Below are 26,513 nucleotides of genomic sequence, written 5' to 3'. Positions count from 1 at the left end.
GAAGCAGGAAAAGGTGACAGAATATAGAGGCTGCCAGGAGGAAGGAAAAAAGAAATTGGGAGGAAGATACAGGGGAAAGTGAAATGCCTCTTGCAAGTCCTTTCAGGTTCCCCACCACGCAACTAAGTCCACATGACTGGGCCTTACCTGATGACTGGCACCATCGTGCACTTATACTGTATATAATTGCTACCCTAATCCAATGACTGCCTATAAAATGCTGCTGTTCTATTAGCCTTTGCACATGAGGGAGTTAGTTGTCGTCCTATTTCTAGTCTGCACGCTAAGGCCTGGTTGATGTTTGATTCTCATCTTTCTGAGACTGTTGCATCAATGTGAAATGGATTCATCCAGTCACTCTGATCCACATATAACTGAGTGAGATGTTGCTGCTCCCTTATCATTACACCCTCTCCATGTCTGCATGTGACTTATGAGGTCTTTCATGGTAAAATTGCTCTGTGCTGAGTTACTATGCTAGCACAACATCCTCCCCCCCCCACCACCACTATGGAAGAATTTTCAATATCTAACTAGCAAGAAGGGCTTTCATATGTGATCAGATTCACTTTTGAGTCTGTCCTACAACCACATGAGCTGTGCCTGTATGCAATCTCAGATAACCATAGTGTAGTTCATATTTGCAAAGTATTCTATTTAAGGGCACTTTTAGAATACTAAACAAGTCACCTGCATATCTGTCATTTCATAATGTGGACAGTCCGTTTTTAAGATTGTGGCTAGACAAATGAGGACTGAATTGATGCAAAATCAAAAATCACTTTAAAATCCAAAAAATGTTGCCCATCTTCTTTGGGACTCCCCAAAGTTCCTTAAGAGGAACTGTTGATTTCTTATTACAGTTTATTTTATTTGTATAAATATTTCATGCAAGAATCTTAATCTTTTTTTTTCTTTTTGTGCCATTGAAGCTGGAGAAGAATGTGGAAGGTGCACATCAGAGCTTTTTTAAACAGGTGGATAATCAGCTACCAGACATATACAAAATAGGAACTAGTAGGCGACAGTTTTATCACAAAGGGCTTTAATGAGAAGCATATTAATTAATGGCACTGAAAGGTGTTCCTGGTACAGTTCTGGCTTATAGATGAAGGTTGAACTCTCCTTATGTGCTCAGTGTCCTTGTGTTCTCCACGTTGTAGACCTTTTCATGCTGATGAATATCTGCTGCTTGCTGGCTACAAGACACTGATTAACATTCATTCATGGAAAGGGTGTCTCACACTGGACATGCTTGAGCTTACAATGTCATACCACTTCTCCTCTTGGAGTCTTTCCTTGCAATTGGGCTGAATGACAGTATTTCACTGAAAGTGTGCCCTTGAAAGAGAAGCAAATTGCATGAATGTCGTTGTGTTCAGCTGCATATATGGAATGCCTCAGCATTTAGTTAGTGCATAACATTATAACATGACATTGAAGGATTCCAAAGAGAAAGTGAATATAACAAAATGTCAGATGGTTCATATCCTTTCTAAAATATTGAAACAACTATAGAATCATGCATTACAGAATCCTGTTTCTATAAAAGGGAGAACACTTTATTTAAATCTAATTCTCAAGTGTTTCCAGTGTCATTAGAAAGGATTTGGACAAGCACAACTGCAAAATTAATACAAGTGAAGGCACTTGGCTGCTTTGAAATACAAACTAATTTAGACTGTAATCCCATACCAACTTTCTAATATGTTTGAATCAAGGAAAGAAAATCCAAACATTGCCAACGATATTGGGGTGGGGGAAGAATGAGTGCTTTGGGGAAGGCTATAAACAAAAGTTGATTTCCAAGATCAGTGGAAGGAGCTAAAGGTGTGTTGTGAAATATGGGAATCCATGATAGTGAAAGGTCCGTGGAAAGAAATATAGTACATTCTTAGATGTCTTTTAGTCTGTTGCAGTAAAAAATCTAAAGCAGTCTTGTGGCACTTTAAAGGCCCACATTGCATTTAGATGTAGCAAACATCTGTTTGCTCATGAAAGGTCCAACTCTGGTTACTTGTTCTGCCAAGCATGATTGAAGTCTTCCGATTTGGAAATGCTGAATCAAACTTCAATTTGCCATGATATCTGAATGTAAATGCCAGGGCAAAATGGAGTTTAATTCTGCACAATAAGGCTGGATGAAGCTGGTCACAAAATGAGGCCTATGGTGATGTCTTACCTAGATGCTCATTCACTGAAAACCCAGACATGTGGGACTAGGTCTCTTGGGCCAGGCTGCTGATAATGATAGGAATGAGTTCACTGCAAGTTGGGAATTCACCAGTCTGGCTTTCTGCATTCATTAGATGAGTATCTGTAGGAAAAAGTGCCTGCCTTTCCCTGGAGCAACTCCTTCAAGTTGTGTGCTTTATCTGCAGGAAGTGCCTTGAAGGTTAGTACCAGCACCTTGAAGACAAGATGCAAGGGAAGGGGAGTGATGGAGGGTGGCATGCAAGAGGGGGAGGGGCCTGGCATCTGGACATGGCCCACCCACCCTAGCGGAGGGAGGGAGGGGAGGGGTGCCATGCAAGGGAAGGAGAGCGAGGGAGGGGTGGCATGCAAGGGCAGGAAGGGAGTGAAGGAGGGGAGGGAGTGAGGGGTGGCATGCAAGGGAAGGAGAGGGAGTGAGGGGTAGCATGCAAGGGAGGGGTGGGAAGGAGGGATGGCATGCAAGGGAGGAAAGGGGTCTGATTCAAAGAGATCTTTATGCCACACTATCCAGTCAAACTTACTTCTCCATTCATTTATTGTAAGCTTTTCATTCTCCAGAGAATCATCATAGGAATGTTGTGCTTCTGTCTCTTCCTCGATATCTCTGAATGTGTCAAAGTATGGGTGAGCCAGAGCTTGGGTGGCCGTGAGACGCTTTTCCACATCCAACTGCAACATCTTGTCAAGCAAATCTACTGCTGCAAGAAAGAAGGTGAATATTGCTTGGTAAACAAAGTGACAACTTTTATGGTTGGGATAAAAAAGAAAACACTGAGAGAGAAACCAAAACTGATGTGTGGCTGTGGTGCTTTCCAATCAAAATGTCTCATCAAGCAAGTGGAAATACTACCTGGAAAGAGATCAGAACAGCCTATATTGGGTTGCCAGACAAACTCTCACTGACACATCTGAAGTACTGTATAAAATGAAGGCAAGGAGAACCATGTTAGTCACTGGGGTTTCATTGGGGAGAAAGGCAGGGTACAAATGAAATAAGTCTCATAATGCTTACTTCCAGATATTTTAATGTATCAAATATATTCAGAGCATTCCCTGATTTAGAACATCACCAATTAGACGAGGTTCTAAAAATACCCCGAAAAATAACAAGTTGGACATAAATGTCACAACTTGACAAGTGATTTTCATCAGGTTTTCTCTTTTCCAACAGCAGTTTGCACCCCGCACCCCATGCCACTCCTAAGGATTGGGAAACTTTCCAGAACAGTATATCATGTGACATGAGAGAGATTGGGAAGGAACTGCCCTCCCTCCTTCCATGAATAGTATCATACTGCAATATCAGAGATTATGTTAATGGAAAAGGGAAAGCAATTTCTTCTGAGACGTCCTCGTTGCAACTTCTATGGCTGCATAGCAACACTCCTCTAATAATTTGCCCATAAATGCATACCTGCAGTCAGTTGGGCCAAGAATTGATAGTATTTAATTTTTTAAAAAATGCCTCATGTTTCTTTAAACTTTATTTAAATGTTCACAAGTAGTATTGTGAATTTAGATCTTTTCTGAAAATTACAACATAGCACTGAACTGAAATAAGTTAGAACATAAGAACATAATGAATGAAGTTGAGTACTCAAACTGTAATGACAAGACAATATTATTAAGTCTTGTAGATGACATGATAGCTACAAATGCAGATGTCACTCAAACAACTAAACTATACTAGGCTTGGAACAGGAAGATAGGCAATCCAAAAGGCAACCAATCTAGCAAGACTGTTGAGTCTACATTGTCGATCTGAGATTCTGGAAATGCTGAGTTCCCTCCAATGTCAGGGCTTGAAGACAATAGCTGTTCTGCCTGTTCTGATGGTGTGGTAGATGTGCAGTGATTGGTATGGAGGCATCCCCTTGAATTTTGGCCTGCAGGAAATGGTTGCTGCTCACCCACGGAATCTTATTCCCCAGGGTCTCTTGCCAGCCTTCAGAAGGTCTCTGGCATGTGGCCAGGCAGCCTCTTAGTTGCATTTTGCCCTGCAGTGCCATTTCATTGAGTCCTGTGAAAAATAAACCCAAGTATTTCCTATACAACTAACTCATTGTTTCACTTATTTTAGGGGCATCCTTTATTTTAAGGTATTTCTCCTTGTTTGCTTTATGGCATTTCTCCGTCCTTATGCGTTATGTTAATACTTATATTTTGCTTCACCATTGTTTCTGATCTCTGGTTTGTTCTAGATCTCTTCAAGTCAGAAGTCTGCTGCATTGTCTTTCAGAGGTCCCTCTCTATTGACTATACTGATTTGTTGTATGTAGCCTTCATTAAGTCCCAGCAAGGAAGCCACACTATAAATAACTAATAAATTAGAAAGTTAATAAAAAGACTGAATATTCTTAATTCCACAGAAGAGAAAGACTACAGTGTTCTGGTATGCCGTATTTTTGAAATTTTGATCCACCAGCTTCATAAAAGGCAAATATCACACTGGTCATAGGACTCCAGTGATGGGGACTCTGGTGGAAATCAGTTTGACAACACAGTGAAAGTGTCACAAGATGACTTACCTAAAGGATTGGCTTTGGGAAAAAGAAGAGATAAATCCATTTTTGGAATCTTAGGGAGAGTCTGTATGTAGCTTTTAGCCTAAAAGAGATAAGACTTTCATACAGGCATACAGATATACAAATGGAAGAATACAAGAAAGAATATTAAAAAAGATAATCTATTGCTGAACAACCAGAATCAACATTTATTTCAGCCGTAGTTATAACAAGTCATAGTAATCTCTGTTGATAACCAGAACAAGTATTACTTCTCCTGCCTGATTATCTCTGCCTCCATCTTGCTGTGAATTCCAGCATCTCTCTTTCTGTGATAAATGACCTGTCTGCATATATTTCACTCCCTCAAAAGGAGGGAGCAAGTAATTAACATTTCCAACATAAGCAGGGATGCATTCTTCTAAAATCATAGATGTCAGTGGACAGAGAATGGTGCTATGCTGCTTGGGATGCATTGTCAGTACAGATGTATGACACATCCAAATCACATAAGTGAGTCACTTGCCCATGGAGTTTTAGTTGTCAGTCTTTACTGTAATATTTATATTCTGCTACATCTCTGAGAAAGTGATAATTCACTTGTCTATAAAGAGGAACAACTTATGACACTTTTTCCTGATCAGTCAAATCCTTTTCCACATTTTCACCTTTGCACAGTATTTCTATGAATCCCTTTTTAAATGCCAATAGTGTAGTATCCTATTCACATGGGTCTGATTTGGGGGGGGTCGGGGGTCTTTCCGTTAAAAGTATCTTCTAGCTTTGTTGGTGTGTTCAAAATGTTTCTCTTTTAAAAAAAATCTCAATTCCTTTAGTATTTCTCTATTCAGTTTGGGTTAGGTTCTTTCAATGGCAGGGGATCGGATTCCAGTTAGGGTTACATTGAGTTCTAGGGTGCAGACTCAGACTAGGGCCACGGTCATTCTCAGGTTTGGTGATAGTGTTAGTTTTTCGATCCCTTGCCCTAGCCTTAACCCTAACCCTAACTTATGCTTTTGGGAAAAAAATATTCAGTCATATATTGTCACTGGAACCCAAACTCTGATCCAAAACCTGACAGGGACCATAGTCCTAGTCCATCCCCTAGTACACAATGAAACCCAAACCCGAATCCAATCCCCTGCCCTAGCCTTAACCCTAACCCTAACTTATGTGTTTGGAAAAAAATATTCAGTCATAAATTGTCACCTGAACCCTAACTCTGACCCAAAACCTGACATGGACCACAACCCTAGTCCTAGTCCGTCCCCTAGAACGCAATGAAACCCTAACCCGAATCCAAATCTGATCCCCTGCCCTAGCTTTAACCCTAACTTTGTTTTTGGAAAAAATATTCACTCATTAATTGTCACCAGAACCCTAACTCTGACCCAAAACCTGACAATCACCGTGGCCCTAGTCCAAGACTGCACCCTAGAACCCAATGTAACCCTAACCAGGATTGCAGCACCTGCCCCAGCCTTAACCCTAACCCTAACTTGGCTTTTAAAAAGAATTTATTCAGTCCTAATTTGTCACCGGAACCCTAACTCTGACCCAAAACTGGCCACGAACAACAGCCCTAGTCCAAGTCCATCCCCTAGAACACAGTGAAACTCTAACCTGAATCCATTCCCCTGTTGTAACCTTAACCCTAACCCTAACTTTGTTTTTTAAAATCATTCCGTGATAAACTGTGACACTAATGCGAAACTGAAATCTGAAACTGACCATACCCCTAATCCTACTATATGCCCCAGAACTCAACCTAACCCGAGCTGGAATGCGAGTCTCTGCGCTAGCTGTAACCCTAACCCTAACTTATGATTTTGGAAAAAAATATTCAGTCATATATTGTCACCCGAACCCAAACTCTGACCCAAAACCTGACACGGACCATAGCCCTAGTCCTAGTCTGTCCCCTAGAACCCAATGAAGCCCCAATGCGAATCCAATCCCCTGCCCTAGCCTTAACTATAACCCTAACTTGTGTTTTTGGAAAAAATATTCAGTCATAAATTGTCACCCGAACCCTAATGCTAACCCCAAACCTGACAATGACCTGGCCATAGTCCTAGTACTTGCTGCAGAGCTCAACCTAACTTTAACCAGAGCCCGAGTTCCTGCCTTAGCCTTAACCCTAACTTTGTTTTTCAAAAAATCATTTCATTATACATTGTGACACTAACGTGAAACTGAAATCTGAAACTGACCATACCCCTAATCCTACTACATGCCCTAGAACTCAGCCTAACCCAGGGGTAGGGAACCTTTAACACTCAAAGAGCCATTTGGACCCGATTTCCATGAGAAAATAAAACACTTGGAGCCGCAAATAATTTTTGACATTTAAAATAAAGATAACACTGTATATATTGGGGTTTTTTACCTTTTACTCCGCTCATTCTGAGAAGCGCATGGATGCGTCCGCCCTGCAGCCTGCAGGGTGGGCAAGGATAGGGCCAGCGGCTCGGCCTCACCGCACCGCTAGGGAAGGCCTCACCCGCCTGAACGTGGGCAGGCGAGGGGGAAGCCCGCTGGCACGGGCTCCAGTCAACTGGGCGGGCAGTTGAGGCGCTCTGCCTGCTGCTGGCTGCAGGGCGAGCAAGGATGGGGCCAGCGGCTCAGCTTGTGGAGCCGCAGTGCAAGGGCAGAAGAGCCGCATGTGGCTCTCGAGCCGCAGGTTCCCTACCCCTGGCCTAACCCAAACCGGAGCCCGAGTCCCTGCCCTAGCTATAACTCTAACCCAAACCTATGCTTTTGGGAAAAAATATTCAGTCATAAGTTGTCACTAGACCCAAACCCTGACCCAAAACCTGACACGGACCATAGTCCTAGTCCATCTACTAGAATGCAATGAAACCATAACACAAATCCGATCCCCTGCCCTAGCCTGGAAAAAAATATTGAGTCATAAATTGTTACCCAAACCCTAACGCTAACCCCAAACGTGACAATCACCGTGGCCCTAGTCCGAGTCTGCACCCTAGAACTCAGTGTAACCCTAACCCGAATCTTAGCCCCTGCCCTAGCCTGAACCCTAACTTATGTTTTGGGAAATCAATTAGGCACCCTGATTCAGAATAATTGATTTTTCATCTTTCAAGATTGCTTTGTTTGAATAATTTTATGCTGGTCTTCCAGCACTTTTAATCTATTACCTTATTTTGTTCCATTTTATTTTTCTTTTTGTTTTGCCACAATCTTTATTAGATTTCATCTCATGTAGTTTTTACTCATTTCCGAAATGGCTGCCATTGGGACATCTTCTGTTACAACATGGGAAGGTATTTTGTTGTGCAAGCAGACAAGCTGTTCGTGGCTAGGTTGTACAGTGGTCTAGTGGTACACAACCTTTCTCCCTTTCATTTCTCTGCTGCTGGCTGTTATAAGATGGATGAAGAACTGGTAGGTTATGGGATTTTCTGCCCCCTACCCCAGCTAGAATATCCCACTTGAAGTCTCTGATAGAACTCCCATCCATTGCAATGGGACTAGATTGCATCCAAAGATGCTCAGTAGCACTGTGTGACTGTAATTTGTCACAATTGTGGATGTTATTAAAATTGAGAATGAAGACATGTAACAAGGCAATAGAAATTAAACATAAAATCAGTGTGCATCTTTAAAGCTGAAACCATTATATTTCCCTTACTGCTTTATCTTCTAGCTTTTGGACAAACTCTTCACTAGGGATTCCTGTCACTCTCAAGATCTGAGTGAGCTGATCTAGATCTGGCAGGCAAAGTTAAGGTTATCAACACAGGACCAAATATGGAACCAGTAAATGGAATTACAAACATCTGTAAAATCCTAGATTCTCAGTGACAAAAAAGGCTGTGATCCACAACCATTAACTTCAGAGTAATATAGGCCGTTTCCGCACGAATGCGGAAGTGGCCGGGTCGGCGTTTCCAACGCTGACCTGACGACATTGGGACCGTCTGCACGGACGGTCCTAGAAAGAGCCGGGCAGCCGGGCGATGGAGCCGGGCGCTCAAGCCGAGCCCCAGATATCTGGCTCGCTGCCGCCGAAAGCCTGGGACACGCCTCTGGCCCCGCGGCGGCCTCCAGCGGCGCAGGGCGTGGTCCCCTGCGCTCGGGCGATACCGGAGGCCCAGGGACAAGGCGCCGGGTGGGAGGGCTCGGCCGCCACCGTTGCTCCCGGCAGCGTTTCGAGGCGCATTTCCTCAACAAGAGCACTTCCGAAGCTTGGGAAACGCTTAAGCGACGCGTGGCTGGCGCAGCTGCTTATGCAGCTGTTTCTGTGCGAATGCTGGCCTGGAGACGGCGTTTTTGCAGTCTCCAGGCCGCCATTAAATGCCCGTGCGGAAATGGCCATAGAGAGTTTCAAAATACCTTTTATACAGTGCTGGCCCTAGCTTGTTTGTGGTAAAATAAAATACAAATAAAGTGATGCCTGTAAGATTCATCGAGTTTATTCAGGCATAAGCTTTCATGAGTTTATTCAGGCATAAGCCTCACTTTGTCCAGTTCATTTTGTTTGTGGTTTAAGGACAATAATGGATAGGATCCTGGGGTTATGTGGATGGAAAGTATTCATGGTAGCACATTTCTCCCACTTCGCAGTCCTCTGTGAACCAAAAATTAATTGCTGGAGTTTGTAGGACAACCATAGACAAAAAGCTCCCAAGCACAAGAGGCTGTAGTGGGAACAGGAATTGGGTAAAATCACCTCTAGCTCTTGTATTAGTATAATTCTTTCTTCACTACCACTTCTTCTGCAAAGCCTTCTCTTGTTGCAAGAGTCGGATGGGGGTAATTTCCAGCTGAATAATAATGGCTTGGAACTTGGGCACTGCCAATGAAATGCAGAGGCAAATCTATTCTTCTTTCCCCAGGAACTGAGGTTGGAGAACCAGTTTAGACAACAATTCATGCAACACAGGGAAGGGGAAGAGGGTGACATCACCATCTCTTATACCAGGGGAACCTCTTGTATGAGCAGAAATATGTTGTGTTGGTACATTGAATCCAACTTATTACTGTTGATGTTAGCACATAATAATAAACTTCTTTGAACCTTTACGAGTAAAAGTCTGAAAACACAAATCATCATCAGTCAATCCCATTTACTCTGTGGTCTGTGACTAAGAACATAAGAACAAGCCAGCTGGATCAGAGCGGAGTCCATCTAGTCCAGCTCTGCTACTCGCAGTAGCCCACCAGGTGCCTTTGGGAGCTCACATGCAAGAGGTGAAAGCAATGGCCTTCTAGGCTGCTGTCTGAGCACCTGGTCTGTTAAGGCATTTGCAATCTCAGATCAAAGAGGATCAAGATTGGTAGCCATAAATCGACTTCTCCATAAATCTGTCCAAGCCCCTTTTAAAGCTATCCAGGTTAGTGGCCATCACCACCTCCTTGGCAGCATATTCCAAACACCAATCACATGTTGCGTGAAGAAGTTTTTCCTTTTATTAGTCCTAATTCTTCCCCCCAGCATTTTCAATGAATGCCCCCTGGTTCTAGTATTGTGAGAAAGAGAGAAAAATTTATCTCTGTTAACATTTTCTACCCCATGCATAATTTTATAGACTTCAATCATATCCCCCCTCAGACGTCTCCTCTCCAAACTAAAGAGTCCCAAACGCTGCAGCCTCTCCTCATAGGGAAGGTGCTCCAGTCCCTCAATCATCCTTGTTGCCCTTCTCTGCACTTTTTCTATCTCCTCAATATCCTTTTTGACTGTTAACTATAGCCTCCAAGAATATTCTAGATGGCGGTAACTGGAATCACTATGCTATATTTAAAGATTTTCCTTCCTCACCACAACCTGCAACAGGCTGTTTTGTATGTTTCTCCTGTTGCTTCTTACCTAACTATACATTCACTTTAAAATGCCTAGAGGTCCAGAAAGAAAATCATGAGATGGTGTGGGAAGTAGCTTAAGAACCAGTGTAGTACAGAAGTTAGAATTCTGGGACTAGGACTGGGAAACGTAGGTTCAGATCCCTTCTCTATGGAAGCTGGCTGGGTGATCTTGAACCACTCAGTCATTCTAACCCAGGGGTAGGGAACCTGCGGCTCTCCAGATGTTCAGGAACTACAATTCCCATCAGCCTCTGTCAGCATGGCCAATTGGCCATGCTGGTAGGGGCTGATGGGAATTGTAGTTCCTGAACATCTGGAGAGCCGTAGGTTCCCTACCCCTGTTCTAACCTAACCTACAAGGTTATTGTGAGCATACAAATGAAAGAGGGGAGAATTATGTTGTAAGGGAACTTGAGTTCCTACAGGAGAGAAAATTCAGCTATAAATATCAATAAAATATATTAAAAATCACTTGCTAAATTTATTTAACTTGGGACCAAATGTGATGAGAATATTGGGACCAAATGTGATGAGGAACGAAATTAGAGCTCTAAATGATCTCTAAGGGATTTGCAGTATTGTGCCCCCTCCCATTTCCACTGTCCATATTCCACTTGTAAATCAAGCACAGCGAGTATCGGCCTTGATCACTCCCCCACCACAGCTTTTTAATGAGAAGGATACAGTCTTTGCCCTTAAAGAGAGTTTTCCCAGTCAGCATTTCTGCCATGATACAGCCAACAGACCACACATCCACTGTTTAGGAGGAAAATGAAAGCAAAACTGAGAAGGAAAATAATGCTGGATTTGGCAACAAACATTATTTTGGAGATCTGCAACAACCTTGTATTTTCAAGATTCTCTTATCTTTAAAATTACACCAAGGCATTGTTTTACAACACATAGGTGCAAGGTTCCCAACAGCATAGGACTGCTAAGTTAAAACTGGACTTATTTATAGCACAAACACACAGCAGAAGAAGGTTGGTTGCATACAGGCAAATGACTGTCTAAATACCAGAAGAAATGGCCAAAATAAGAGATACACCACAGTCCAGAACAACTGTCTGGGAGCCGTGAAAAAATGGAATACCTGTACTAGGAAGCATTCATCATCACTGAATGCTCACCTCATATTTTTTTTCTGTAAGAATTACAAAGCAAACAGATTCAGGGTGACCATAAGAACTGTGTATAGGTCAAGAATAAGCTAAGGCATATAACATTTAAAACAAACATGTCTGTTTACCTATTTTAGCAACAATCTACCTAAATGAAGAGCAGCCTGAAGGAATTGTGTTGTAATTTGACAGAAGGCACTATTGTTGCAGGAAATCAAGCCTACCTTAGATAAAAGCCAGTTGTGGCTATTCTGCATCCTAATGAGAAAAGTTGCCCAACCAGTCACCAAAATAAGCTATTTAACACACCATTCTGGTTATAATGCATCCAGTTAAGAATCACTTCTGGTGCTCTGTACCAACGAGTCACCACATAGCCTGTCATCTCTGAGTCTGCATGCCTTGCCAATCCAAAATCCAAGATCTGCAGCATAAAAAGGAGTGATAACATGTAATAGGGGAACCAGAGAACAGAAGACCCCCACCTGCAAGTAAAAAAGATTCTTTTTGCATGAATTGCTGTGCAGTTTCCTTTCTCTCTCTGCCTGTAGTAGAAACCACAGCCTTCCATTGACAAAGGGCAACATTTCCTTAATAAAGTAAGAACTAAAAGTGATTCTGAACTATCTTTTAAAGTTGACAGAGCAAAACCATGTTTAAGAAAATGTTACAGGAATATCAGCCGTGGTTAGTTAAGTCTCAAAACAGGCTTGGCAATAACTACGTATGCGGTTGTTTTCAAATGTAGCTTAAATGCAGCACACAGGGGTAGACTGGCCATTGTGGCCAATAGAAAAAATTCTAATGATTTGGTCATCTGAGGGGGTCATGTCTCCTGAGCCACTCACCCCCAGCCTAGACAGTTCAGGGGAACAAGGAGACCAGCCCAGGAAAGTCATGTGATCACCACTGCCAGTTGGCCCAGCTCGGGATAATCATGTGATGGCTACCACCACCAGGTTTGGCCTGAATTAATCCAATGGTGGGGGCACTACAGGGAGAAACGTACTAGTCTGTGGCAGTTTGACCTCTCTTTCTGCCCATACAGGGTTAGATTGCACATACATAATTAAATCAAAAGGACTCAGTTAGACCAACAATCCAATGGGCTACATATTTCGTACTGAAAACAAATTGATTTTTACCTTTAGTTCACAGTCTTCATTCACTGCCAAATTGCCAGGTTTCAGATCCTGCAAGACACAATTTTTAAGTATCAGGAATAGTTAAGTCTACAATTCAATGACTGTTGTAATTTCACCCCAGTTTAACCATGTGTATAATATAATTAAACCTGATTTAAAGCCATGTCCAAAGAATCCTGAGAATTGTAATCAAGGGTTTAGTGTTCTGTGCACAAAACATATAATTTTTAGGATTCCTCAAGAGTAAGCTGAGACCAGTTAAGCCAATATAAAGAAGCACCTGGCACACTATTGTTGCTGAACAAATATTGGGTTGGATCCTACCAGCTTTTCCACTGATGCAAGCAGCTTTCCTTCTCCTCCCTGCAGTCCCAATCCCACCGGGCTTCTCATTGCCCAGCATAGCTTTGTTGAGGATCAGAAGCAGTCCCTGCTCCATCTTCAGCACTGCAGACATAGTCCTTTTCTAGTGCATTGTAAAGCCACCTCGCTTTCCTCTGTATACCCGCTTGGCACACTATTTCCTCTATCCTTTTTCCTGGCAACCCCTATATCATTTCCCCTTTACCTTCTTGCCTTCTCAGCCATTCACCAACCTAAGTTCTATCTGCCTCCTATCTCCAGCGCAATCCACCAGCAAGGGAGAGGTTGTGCGCACCGGTGGGGAAGAGGCCATGTGCACCAGGAGAGACCTTGCATGCCACAGGAGAGGCTGTGCGCATTGGCAGGGGAGAGGCCTTGCATGCTGCGGGAGAGTCTGGGCGCACCGCACAATCTCCCAGCGGAGGAGATGCCTCCCAGCTGCACAGCGGCTGGGAGGCCTCTCCCCTACAGGGTATTTGCTGCAGCGCCCTGTCCCCACCCTCTGCAGGCTAACTTCTGCCCTCCCCAAGGCCTGGGGGGGACAGGAGGTGACCTGCAGGGAGGCAGCGGGTCTCAGATGGGCGCCATGGCAGCAGACCTGCACAGGTGCCAGCCTGCCACTGGGTTGCTGTCTGAGATGCCCCTGAGCGCAGGGGGGGGGCACAGGGGGGCAGAGCAGGTGTTGTTCCTGGGCACCATTCCCCGCCCCCCAATATGCCTCTGGAGGACAAGATATGGCAAGGGAAGTATGGGTATGATGTGATAATAGATATGATGTGATAATGTCATTGTCCACCCTCCAGGACAAGATCTCCAGGAATTTTCCAATTTGAAACTGGCAACCCTACCTGTGCCTGGCCCCAATGAGTCTTATCAAAAATAGGCCTGCAAAGTGCCCTGCCCCTTCCTTCTGTCCCCTCCACTATGCCTGGAACACTGCAGTTGCTGAGCAACAGCCACTGAGGAATTCATTGCTTTAAGCTACATAATTCTTATTTATAATGTCTGCACTTTTTAAACCAGCCATTGTAATTTTTAAATAGATTTTACATTTTTCTGCAAACTTGGAGCCCATTTCAGGTCTGTAGAAGGGTCTGTCATGCCCATTCATAGCTCCAGTCACTGGATTTAAGTATTCTCAGATTTGGCAACTCCACTATTAGTATATAGACAAGTAGGAGGCCTCAAAACTTCTGGGGGATCCCATCTCCCCTCCCCACCCCAATCTTGGCTCCAGCCTCCCTCCCATCTTAAGCCTGGCAGTGAAAGTGACATTGCCTGGGAGCTGCTCTGAACCCAGAGAAGCTCCTGGTGTCCTCTCCCACAGGCTGCAGTTGGACTGGAGCAACATTCAGAGTGCTCCGTCACAGCAGCCAGGCCCATGATTTCTGCCATGGTTCAGCACAAAGCTGCTCCTGGCATCCACTGCCTCTGCAGCTAGATCCAGAGCAGTTCCTAGCAACCTTCACCATTGTGACTGGGTCCAGAGTGAATACCTGCAGCAATGGCAGCCACCACTAATTCAGCTTGTAAGTGTGCTGTTAGTGCAGACAACACTTTTTCTTAAAACTGAGAGTATCCCAGGTTTGCAGAAAAATCTTTTTAGTGTTGGTATGGTTCTGATCCATGGATGTAAGTATCTGCAGATAGGGGTTATATGTCTCAACTGGATACATAGATGACGATGATATTAATCTGATAACTGCTTGAAATCCAAAATCTTCACCATTTTACTGTTCTCAGTCCCTGCTAAATAGTAACCCCAAAGATTTAGCATATTGGAGAAAACAATTATTTTAACTAGACAGGGAGTTTTGTCATACTGAAAATCAAAGAATGATTCCTTTCTAGGAAGCAATTCGAATGCTACAAACAACCCAAAGTGTGTTCCTAATGCACATGAAATTGATTCATAATCATGTTCACATGTTCCTCCTCCATTGTCCTCTCATGCATCCTTCAAGATCAAAGACAGAAATATTCAGGTAACTCCAAAAACTTGGGAAAAGTTGAAGATGAGTATACATATGATTTTAGAGGTATTAACTGAAGTTATGTGCTTCTTATGAAGAGAAAGATCTTGAAACAGAGTTAAGTGAATGAAAACATACCCTGTGAATGATTCCAGCAGAATGAATATACTGTAATTAAAAAAAGAAAAGCCTCAATTTTATTTTGATATTTAGGAAACTCCTTTTTTTTTCAACAGTTAATAATCCATTAAGATCTTATTTCATGGAGGGCATTCCTATATAGTACTTTCTATTCTCTTTCAATATGTATGTGAATTAATTAGAAGGACAGTCAACAATCTGAGCAGTTTTACATGATTCCTACCAAAGAGATGCTGAATTCTTCAGGCATCTTGCTAACCGCTTGTACTCAGGAGAATCATTCAGTGAAAACAAACTACCTTTTCTGCCCTAAGAAGCACATGCTTTATATCAGTTGTCAGCTCTCAATGAAAATAACATGGAGAATGTGAAAAAATGTGATCTTTTGTAATGAGCAAGCATCCAGACATTGGTTTTTAAAAGGATGGAAATTTGACCTCTATGCAGCCCATTCCCACAGAAACTACTTTTCAGGTAATTACAAAAACTAAGGGCAGTTCAACAGTCTGAAAGCTGACAGGATCAAGTTTCTGCTTTGAGGTTTCCAGAGCCCACTTACCTTCAACCCTTTCAACACCTGGTAAATTAGATACTGGATCTTTTCATCACTGAACTGATGTCCCATAATCTTTTGTAAATCAGTCTGCATGTAAGGCATCACCAGGTAGCTAAAAGATAGTAAGGAAAGGCCTTGAGTCTAGAAAAAATGTAAAGCTATACTAGTCTTCATCTCACAAGGCAGACAATAATACAACATGTGCCACTGACATGCTTTCAGGGCAACCCTAAACAGATTTACATCCTCTAAATCCATAGACATAAATGAATTTAGCAACTCTGTGCAGGATTGCACTGTAAGGCTCCCATGTCTACAACAACAGTGTGTGGGTATCCACTTCAGCATGAGGAAAAGCCATTCAAAGAGGAAGAGAGGTCTGCCATGTGTTCTCCAAAAGCATATTATGATAATGTGATTTTAACATATCCTTGCTACTCCTGGTCATACTCTTAAGTTCTCTTTGTATGGCATCAATCAAGAAACTGAGAAACTATCAGAACTTGAATTGAAATGAGTCATTTCCCACACACTTCTGTTATAAATCAGCTCAACAAAACAAGGGACATGGTGTCATCAGCTACTGCAGCAGTTGTGAATGCTCATTTGCTTATCTTATAGTTTCAGAGGATAGTAATGCTGGTCTGTGGTAGAACAGTTAGATTAGAGTCCAGTAGCCCCTTAGATATCAACAAGAGTTTCAGGGAATGAACTTTCAAGAGTCAAAGATCCTTTCATCAGATACAAAGATCCTTTCATCAGATGCAAGTAGGAATGGAGATCTCTGAGGCCGTTTCTGAATGGAGGCGGAAGCGGCTAGGTCGGTGCATTTCGCGCTGACCCGACGACGCTGGGACTGTCCGCATGGACGGTCCTGAAAAGAGCCGGGACGCCGGCGCTGTGGAACGCTGGTGCCCGGCCGATCCGGCATGTCCCCGGGCCTCCGGCACGTCGCTGAAGCCTGGGGACATGCCCCCCGGCCCTGCGCGCCTGCTCCAGCGGCGCAGGGCAGGGGGGCGTGTCCCCTGCGGCCTCGGGCGCATAATACCGGAGGCCCAGGGACAAGGTGTAACCGCCGGAGAGGGAGTGGGGGAGGTTTCTTGAAGCCGCCTGCCATTCGCCGGGCAGCGGCTTATACAAGCGCCTCGCTTCAACAAGTACGCTTCTAAGCTTAGTGAGGAACAACACCGCTTCAAGCCGGGTGGTCAGGCGTCGGGCGGCGCTGCTGCAATGCTGTTGCGCTCTGTCAGCGTATCGGCGGCCTGGGGACAGCATTTTTGCCGTCCCCATGCCGCCATATTCCGCCCGTGCGGAAACGGCCTGAGTCTTTTTATCCCAACTGGAAGGTGAGAAGGGTCTTGTAAAGAATGCTTGTAAAAAGATGAACAGGTACAGTGGTTGCTGTAATCAGTTTGACCAGAGCAGAGGGGAAATGCTTAGGGGCAGAAAATTATCAGCTCTAGTGAGACAAGAACTCCACTTGGGCCCCTTCCGCACATGCAGAATAATCCACTTTCAATCCACTTTGTAGCTGGATTTTACTGTGTGGAATAGCAAAATCCAGTTGCAAACAATTGTGAAAGTGGATTGAAAGTGCATTATTCTGCATGTGCAGAAGGGACCTTGGATAGCTGAGACTAGCCAGACCTTGAAAGTTAAGCAGGGTCATCCCTGATTAGTATTTGGATGAGAAACCACCAAGGAACATCACAAAGGCAGGCAATGGCAAAATCATCTTTCAGCATCCCTTGCCTTGAAAATCCTATGGGTCACCTTAAGTCAGCTGCAATTTGAGGGCATTTTACAGCACCACCAGTAAGAATCCAGACTCCTATTCAGTCCTAAGTGGAATACTAAAATGTTCTCCCAGTTTTATCTTATGTATGTTTCAGTTTTACATGGAAACATCATAACCTGTATCTCTTGCATTTCATGGCCTTCTGAGGCCACTGTTTACACTCCCCCCCCCTACATTAGGCTACATTAGTCTTAGGCTACAGAAGGGGAAAGCTGCCATCTATCTATGCCTATCTATGTTGATTGTGTAAGCAGTTATGATTATTGTTGCCTTATAGCTTAGGATGTTATGATTATTGATGTTCTTGTTTATAATGCTATGTTTATAATGTTATGTTTATTGATCCTGTGTTTACTGATGCTTTGTTGCTTGATGTTATGATTATTGATGTTTGTTGTTGACTGCCCTGAGCCCTTCAGGGGAGGGCGGTATACAAATCAAATAATATAATACAATACATTAGGGTATGCTTTATGCACCTGATACAGCCAGCTTTAGTTCACAAATGTCCTATATTGTTACCACATTAATGCTACCACCCTTCTGAAATGTTCACATCCTGGTATGGTGTTTATTAACACAAATACAGCTGCTGTTCATCATTTAGAGAAAAGTGACACCAAAGTCGAACATTTCTATACCCCAGTGAAATCAGAAGGGAGATTTCCTCTGATGAACCTTAGAAATGCTTAACATTGGCAGGATTGTGCACATTGTGTACGAAATGCTTTACAATTTTTGTAAGAGTGGGATTTTACAAAATGATGTACTTTATCAACTTCCAGGATATTTCTTTATAACATATTGTAATTTGAGGGCTCAGCTTCTAAATTTACATTGCACTGTCCTAAGACCTCAGTTTGAATGTTGCTTCTGTTGTGCATTCAGTGTACTTAAATAAATTACCATCCTATCAGCCTAAGACTCCCATCTGCAGTTTGGGAATATGTTAATAGGAGTACTGAGATAATGCATGTGAAGTATTTTGAATCTTGATGTGTACCTTGTTATCCTCAGGAAGCTACATCCTTGACCAGTGATCATTTTGCTTAACACTTCCTTTTCCCCAGATACATACAAGCACATTTTTGAAATATCACCAGGTTTTGCTCACATAATTTCAAGGTGGTGTTTACAGTTTTGCAACTGATCTCTTTTTTTCCCTTTTAAGTGAAAGCCAAGTTTATCAGGCAAGAAAAAAGAAAATGCAAACTTACAAGTCCTGGAATCCATCAAAGGAGGTAGCTGAGGTGAAGACATCAAGCAACCCAATGACCTGCAGAAGAGCCAGGCTTACAATGTAGGATTATGAAGAACACCAAATAGAAGCACAGTCTTACCCAGTGTCAGATACAGTGGTGATATTCAAATAATTTAACAACCGGTTCTAGTGGCAGGATTCAAATAATTTAACGACTGGTTGTTTACAAGTTACAAGTAAATTATTTTAACAACCGGTTCAGCCGAAGTGGTGCAAACCTGCTGAATCCCACCACTGGTCAGATATTAAATTATTAAGCCCTAAAGTATGTCAGTTTAAGAAGAATCAGATTACAGAAATAAAATCTGGAAAAGCTCCAGGGAATGGCCTTATACCTCCAGAGCTGCTGAAATTTAATGCAGACTGGTGGACTCCAATTTTGGCTGAATTCTTCACATACATCAACAATGCAGTGCATATCCCATCAGAGTGGAATGAAGCTATAGTGGTACCTATGTTTTAAAAAGGTACACGCAGGGATCCAGCTAATTATAGGCCAATCAGCCTGCTCTCTGACTGATTTTAGACTTCTTGATGCTGAAATATGTCCAACTGCAGAAGGGCTCATTATATGTGGCTTTTGTTGATTTCAAAACTGCTTTTGATAGTGTGATAATGTGCCACGTGGTCGACTTTGGGCTAAGTTAGTGAGTACTAACACTGACAAACGTTTGTTACATCTAATCATTAAGCTCCATGAGAACATCACATTGAGGGTAAGAGTAGCACAAGAAGGACATTTAACATCATCTATTCCTGTGCAGAAGGGGGTAAGGCAAGGTTGCCTTTTAGCACCACATCTGTTTAATTTATGTTAATTAGCTTATAACAGATTTTCAAGATAAGGATATTCATGCCCCCTCTCTTGCCCTGGGGATGTTATGTTATGTAGCTCCTATACTCCCCAGCCTCCCTGCTGACAGGCCAGCCTCTGATAGAGGTGGGAAGGCTGGCAGAAGTCGGTCCCGGGCCAGCAGCCTGCCGCGAGCCCACTAAAGTGCCCCTTGACTCAAAGGCCACCTGGTGAGCCCGCAGCAGGCTTTGGTTTGTGGAGGTGATTTTGTACCCCTCCCCATATGACCTAATGGACGGCGCTCAGGGACAGAGGATACCCCCTGATCCTCAGCAATGTTTAGGGCAACAGCAGACTAGCATAGATGGAGGGACTTCTCCTGTCCAAGCCATGCCTGCAAGTATCTAAACTGGACTACAGAGCCACTGCCTCTGGACCCCACCTGGATGTGACAAAGGTTGACAAGGAGGGAGTTTCCTTCTCTGCCATCTCTGCTGAGTCTGGGGCAGCCTGCAGAAGCCCTGGCTCTACCATCCCCCCCGTTCATTTCTCCTCTTGGGGTTCAAGAACATGCCATGTTCCCCTTAGTCAACAGGGGTTAGTTTGCATCTTGATATCTCTCCAAATGCAAAGGAAGTTTTAAAGCAGTTAGTGAGGCAACTTCTCTCAGTCAGTGTATGTAGTGGACTATCTGATTCTGAAGGCTGGGACTCATGGAGAGTGGTCAGAGACACTGATGGAAGGACAGAGTATATAAGCAAGCCAAGAACAGGCACACAGATAGTTGGGCAACACACTAAAAACAGGTCTCAGGTGGGTAGAACTAGAGCGAATAAACAAAAATGTGGAGGTGGACCTCTTCAAACTGATACATAGTCACAAAGCGACACTGAGAGAGATACATGAAGGAGAATAGGATCACGAGGGAGAGGGACCCATGATTGAAGGCTGAGCCTACTAAAGCAGTACTTAAAAGGGGCTGATCACAAAAGTAGAAAGGCCAGATTTTTTTCTCCATGTAATCAGAGTGTTGCCCAGAATGTATGAAAAAAGTGATAGACGAAAAAGTTAGAAAAATGACAGTTCCAAATATTTCTGCCAAAAATTGCCACCTTTAGTTGAAAAGCTATGATGAAGAAGAGTTGGTTTTTGTACCCCATTTTTCTCTTCTTTCAGGGGGTCTCAAAGCAGCTTACAATTGCTTTCCCTTCCTGTCCCCAACATACACCTTGTGAGGCAGGTGTGACTGAGAGAGTTCTGAGAGAACTGTGACAGACCCAAAGTCACCCAGCAGGCTTTAGGTGGAGAAATGGGGAATCAAACCCAGTTGTCCAGACTAGAGTTCACCATCCTTTAACACAGTGCTACCATCAGAATGTTAAATGTGTCAAGTACAATCCCTGACATTTTCATTTTCAACAATCTCAAGTAAAAGAAGGCTGCCGAACAGGTCCTCATACTTGGTTAGCCGAACACTGATTCAACTCAGTATTACATCTTGTACCTTCTGGGTGAACAGAGCAGTGTAACATTAAAGTCCAAGGAAAGATATAACTATCTGCTCAGATAACTCAATTATGGGTTTAAAATTGCTGCAGCGACAGAGAAAATCTGCATGCAAACTCTGACAGTATAAATGTGGACAAATTTTGCCTCAGTAAATCATGCTCAGAAAGAGACACAAATGCTAACATATATTCATTTATTTATTTCAATTGTACCCTGCTTTTTCCCCCAATAGGGACCTAAAGTAGCTTACATCATTCTCTTCTCCATTTTAACCATCCTGTGAGGTGAGTTAAATCGAGCAAGTGACTGACCCAGGTTTGCACTCTGAGCTTCCATGGCCGAATGGGGATTCAAACCTGGGTCTCCTCCCAGATTTTAATCCAACACTCTAAGCAGTACCTCCACTGCTCGCTACATTTCCACTCACTTTCCCTCCCAGGTGGTATGCACATGAATGGAGGGGTTACTTACATTCTCATGCTGCATGTGCTTCAGCAGTGTAAGTTCTCGATATGCTCGCTTAGCAAAAATCTCAGACTGAAATGGACGACAGAGCTTCTTGATAGCTACTTTCTCTCCTGTCTTCTTGTCTATTGCTGAGCTGTGCCAAAGACAAGAGGAAAATTCAGGAGGGAAAAAATCAAGCTACAGCACTTTGATTCCCCCCAAGGAAATCTGGCACTGCAAGAAAACTGCAAACTTAGCTCAGCAAAATAGAATGATACAGCACATTACATGGTATGTATACGTTTGATGTACACTCCAAAAAAATTATGTATTTATTTACTACATTTGTGACTTGCTGCCTTAGCAGATCTGATCTTTCTTTGACCAACAGGACCTAATTTATGCCTTGGCCTGCCAAGCCCTACTTATATCCCTGTGCCAGCTGGTAGTCACCTGGCATACAATCATCCATAAATTTATGGATGATGGTAATTGTAATAACAGCTCTAAACAGGTTATCAGAGTGTTTGTGCCTAAACTGTTTGTACACATAGATTGTTGGAAGGAGCCTGGCAGTGAATGAAAGGGACTGAGAAGGAGATTGGTCTGTTTCTTTATTGATTACTCTTATATTCCACCTTTGGTCCACAATGCAAAGCTACATATAGAAGAGTTTAGGTCTCCCATCTAGACACTGGCCACACACTTATCTGCAGCACACACTCTTCAGCAAGAGAATTGCCTTTCAACCATATCCAGAGACAATGGGCTGACTGTGACAGGTTTTCTCTCCTAAAGAGTTCAGTGTGTTCACTTTCAGAGACAGACTGCCAGGCTCAACAGGCTATTGATCTAACACAGTAAGGATGAGCTAATATTTTAGACATGTTTTAAAATATCTGGTACAAAGTCGTTGCTATTATTAATTGCCCCTCCCAGTATTATGAGATACCAACATCTAGGATCTGTGGAATGAGAGAAAAATCTGAACTTACAGCACAAGAAACATTTCTTTAGTAAAATTCAAAATCTTAGGAAAACAACAGATCACAGTTTAATGGACATGAGGCTGACACTAACTTTTTGCATAATCTCCCACTTAGGACATTTATTCATATCTTGGGGGCATTTTACAAATTTTGCCACTAAAGATTACCAGACCTGGCAGCTACAATGAAGTCATCCTGAACAAACAGCCCTTCATAACAGCATGTTTGCATACATTTGCTTGTCCAGTCCACCATTTACATTTCTAGGCAGCAAACAAGGCAGCAAACAGATTGCTTTTCTTTGGCACACAAGATGCTTTGTCCTGCTGTAGGTTCTTGGTTATTAAATGCTGGTATTCTAGTTGCCATTGATAATTTTTATACCAGGCTATTGGGAACAGAACTACATCTCCTAATGGAAAACATGTCACCTGAGCAACATGCTCCCCGACCATATTGTTCAGAATTTCCAGAAATGTCTGGATTTGCTTCCCTTCTATCTGACTCTTCCGTTTTAGAGAAACATGTTGGTTTTTGTCTCATCTCTATTAGTAAATTTAGGCACCAAAGAACAGAAACCTGACACCTGGAACCCTGCAGGAAATGATCCAATGGTTCACTAGGTAAGTGACACACATGTAGAACTCATTACAGTTGAGTTGTTGACGGTTAAACTGACGCACGCTATGGCCGGAAGGAAATAAAAGCACCTTTCCCAACATGCAAATAGCTATCTCCATAATGGAGGAGATTGAAGAGGTACCTCACCTTGATTCCTCCCAAGAACTCAAACTCCCATTTCCCATATCCTAGTTTCTCCCGTCTCCAACTTGCCAAGCATACTAGGTTCTATAAAGCCACTCACCAGACACTGCCGTAAGCCCCAGATCCCACTGGGTTGATGGAAACATATCTCTTTGGCAGCTCCCAGACGGTCTTGTTTACTTCCTGCCTGTAGAAGCCCTGTCTCCTGGGAAAGCTCATCTCCCGTGTGTCCGCTGAACCCACCCGTTCACTGGGCCCCCTGCAAAATTCAGGAAGAAACCCAGATTTCCCACCCACTCCAGTCTTCTCAAGGAAAGTGGATGCCTCTGGCTTTCCTTCTCAGCTGCGCTGTGAACACTGAAACATGTACCTCCTCCTCCTGCCCACACATGAGGCCAGGAACAGGCATCAGGTTTCATATTGGACACTCCTCTTGCAGGTACTTTCAAAGAGCTCACCTTTTCTGTGTAAGAGAGGAAGCCGACTTTCCCGGCTGATTCAGGACTGGGAATCTGGAGCTAAAAACAAAGCCTTTTTAGCCCGTAGCTCTCAGAAAGTCTATAGTAAAATGAACAAGGGTTCAGGGCAGAAGACATCATGTTTCTTCCTTGGGAAATTCTTAATGCAGCTGAACAATCAGGCCTCATAAAGTATATTTATGTACTTATATCTTGACCAAGGTCAGCCTCAAGGGGGCTAACAGCTTACATATTTTTATACAAAACATTTAACATTTTAACATTTAACATTGCAACAATAAGCAGTTAAAATACCCAACGGCACCCAATTTCCAGTTCCAATTAATTTCACCATTTGAGTTACCAGCTAAAGAAGCAGACAAAAAATAAAATCAGCCAAAACCAACCAATTTATAAAAGACAGTAGATAAAAAGGAATAAAGAAAACACAAATAAAGAAAAGGTAGGGATAGGAAGCTAGCAATGATTTAACTGTTGCTGCCTCAGCCATAGGCTTGGCGGAACATTTCCATCTTACAGGCCCTGGGGAACTGAACCAAATCCCATAGGGCCTGGGTCTCTGTTGACAGGGTGTTCCACCAGGTTGGGATCAGAGTCGAAAATGCTCTAACCCTGGTTGAGGATGGCCATATGCTTCTAGGGCCAGGGACCACCAGCAAGTATTTTCCCATCCAGTGTAATGTAAAGTTTGAAGGCTGATAATACTATGTGGCCTCCTAGCAACAGCTACTGAGGGTATTTGTTTTATAATGCCACAGATACTACTTATTTTTTGGAGTGGTTTTAATTCCCCAACACATTTTGTTTCAGGTTTGTAGAAAGATCTGTTTTGTTTGCTCATGACTCCAGTCTCGGGATTTAAATATCCACAGATTTCGTGATGGTGCGAATTAGATATATTGATTAAACTCAAACCTTCATTCTGCCATGAAAACTTTCTTGGCCCCAAATCCACAAGGCATTGAGCAAGGCTAAAGAGACTTATAAGTTCCAAGCTGACAAGAGGCATAAGTATGTATGTTTTGTGGGGGATTTGGTTTACATGTCCACTAAGAATCTGCATTGTGCACAGCCCATCCACAAGCTGGGACATCAGTACTTGGGACCCTTTAAAGTTGTGCGTGTTATAAATTAGGTGACTGTGGAGGTTAATTTGCCTAAGACTTATAGAGGTGTACACCCTGTGTTTCATTTCAGCCTCCTGAAAAATGCATCTCTGGCCAACCTGTGGCACCCGCAAGTGGAAGCACCTCCTTCCCTGCTTACTGATCACCAAGAATACCACAAAGCTACCCTCATCCTGGATTCCCATCTTCACCACAGCTGCTTGCAATTTTTGGCCTTTGGAAACACTTCCCTGCTGGGGAGAATGAGTCGGTTAATGACTCAGATGTTCAGGCCCCTCGTTTGGTGTTCAAATTTTACTGCCGATATCCTCAGAGCCCTGGGGTCCCCAGGGTTGACCCTAAGAGGCGGGGGGAGAATGTCATTATCTGCCCAATTCTGGACAGATCCTATCATGTCTCCAAGGTGGGATGTGGAATCCTCTCTCCATAGATTGCTTCCTCCTTCCCTGGGACTGTTATCTTTTGTCTCAGTTTTGTTTTCCAGGTGAAGTCTAATCTGCTCATTAGACCCCATTCGCTTTTGCACTTCAAAGCATTTTGGAGTGTGAGTTGTTTTGGCTGAAGTAAAGGCCCTGCTGCGTCCTTCACATGAGATTGGAAGGGTACCATTCCTTCCTTGGGAACTGGCACTGACGGGTGGTGTTATGTGACATGGAGGGGCATGGAGTGGGGTTATAATGGAAGTTGTCTTCATGCTTAATTTCAGTTCTGGCAATAGAAGTCTAAATGCTTTTCTTGATGCTATTTTCAATTTAAAAATCATCTGAATATGAAGTCTCATTATTGAACAGTCCAGGGACATTACAAGAAGTTCACAGGAGGAGCTCCATGGCAGTCATTTTGTGGAGGTGGCATCACACACTCCCTAAAATCCCTAGTGTCTAGAGATTCACTGGGGACTCCTGTTCTCAAGGAATGTTCCTTTGAAAAAGTCAACTATTCTCATTTGGAAGATGGAAGTAGTTATTAGCAATCCAATTAAATGGTACAAATTGTCCCTCTTTAGGTTGACAATTTCTACTATTTAGTAATAACTAAATAATATCCAGTAGTAAGAACATAAGAACATAGGAAAGAGCCTGCTGGATCAGACCAGAGTCCATCTAGTCCAGCACTCTGCTATTCGCAATGGCCCACCAGATGCCTTTGGCAGCTCACATGCAGGATGTGAAAGCAATGGCCTTCTGCTGCTGCTCCTCCGAAGCACCTGTTACTTCTGCTGCTGCTGCTGCTCCCGAGCACCTGTAACTTAGTAGCTGTCACTTGCTCGCATGCAGAGATACTGAATCTGATAGCATTGTGTTCGCTGTTCCCTATCAGCTCAACAACACTTATTTTCCGTACAGTCCTGAGTTCCACATAGAATTAGATCTAGGATCACCTCTCCCCTGGTTGGTTCCACAACCATCTGCTCTAAGCCACAGTCATTTAACATATCCAGGAATGCTCTCTGAACATGCATTTTTCCAGTTTATGTGGGGATAGTTGAAATCACC

At 43.2% G+C, this 26,513-nt stretch overlaps 1 protein-coding gene across 2 annotated transcripts; it reads right to left on the bottom strand.

Moving 5' to 3' along the window:
- Positions 1–1,028: 1,028 nt before the first annotated feature.
- Positions 1,029–23,756, bottom strand: MAPK13 (mitogen-activated protein kinase 13). 2 transcript variants are annotated; one of them, XM_048498371.1, is made up of 12 exons: positions 23,512–23,756; positions 21,682–21,811; positions 18,865–18,923; positions 15,853–15,961; positions 15,291–15,320; positions 12,817–12,864; positions 11,981–12,095; positions 11,235–11,306; positions 8,374–8,453; positions 4,743–4,821; positions 2,736–2,912; positions 1,029–1,341 (listed from the first exon to the last, which is right to left on the bottom strand). In XM_048498371.1, the coding sequence occupies exons 1-12, from the start codon at positions 23,628–23,630 to the stop codon at positions 1,262–1,264; spliced, it is 1,098 nt and encodes a 365-aa protein (XP_048354328.1). In that variant the 5' UTR covers positions 23,631–23,756; the 3' UTR covers positions 1,029–1,261. The 2 variants fall into 2 exon arrangements, with proteins under 2 accessions (XP_048354328.1, XP_048354329.1); XM_048498372.1 differs by lacking the exon at positions 15,291–15,320.
- Between the last annotated feature and the right edge of the window lie 2,757 nt (positions 23,757–26,513).

Source organism: Sphaerodactylus townsendi, linkage group LG05 (assembly GCF_021028975.2).
Source record: "Sphaerodactylus townsendi isolate TG3544 linkage group LG05, MPM_Stown_v2.3, whole genome shotgun sequence".
Lineage (NCBI taxonomy): Eukaryota > Metazoa > Chordata > Lepidosauria > Squamata > Sphaerodactylidae > Sphaerodactylus > Sphaerodactylus townsendi.
Note: the sequence above shows the minus strand (reverse complement) of the source record. Positions and strands in the feature narration are given on the sequence as shown.

Bases quoted from the DNA above. Each gene is read 5' to 3' on its own strand.
- MAPK13 (XM_048498371.1), bottom strand. From the start codon at position 23,630: ATGAGCTTTCCCAGGAGACAGGGCTTCTACAGGCAGGAAGTAAACAAG. The intron at 8,454-11,234 runs GTATCCTTCTCA...TTTGCCTGCCAG, and splicing joins TCTCTTTAAGGGCAAAGACT to ATCTAGATCAGCTCACTCAG. The intron at 1,342-2,735 runs GTAAGTTTGACT...TTCTCTTTCAAG, and splicing joins TACAATAAATGAATGGAGAA to GGCACACTTTCAGTGAAATA.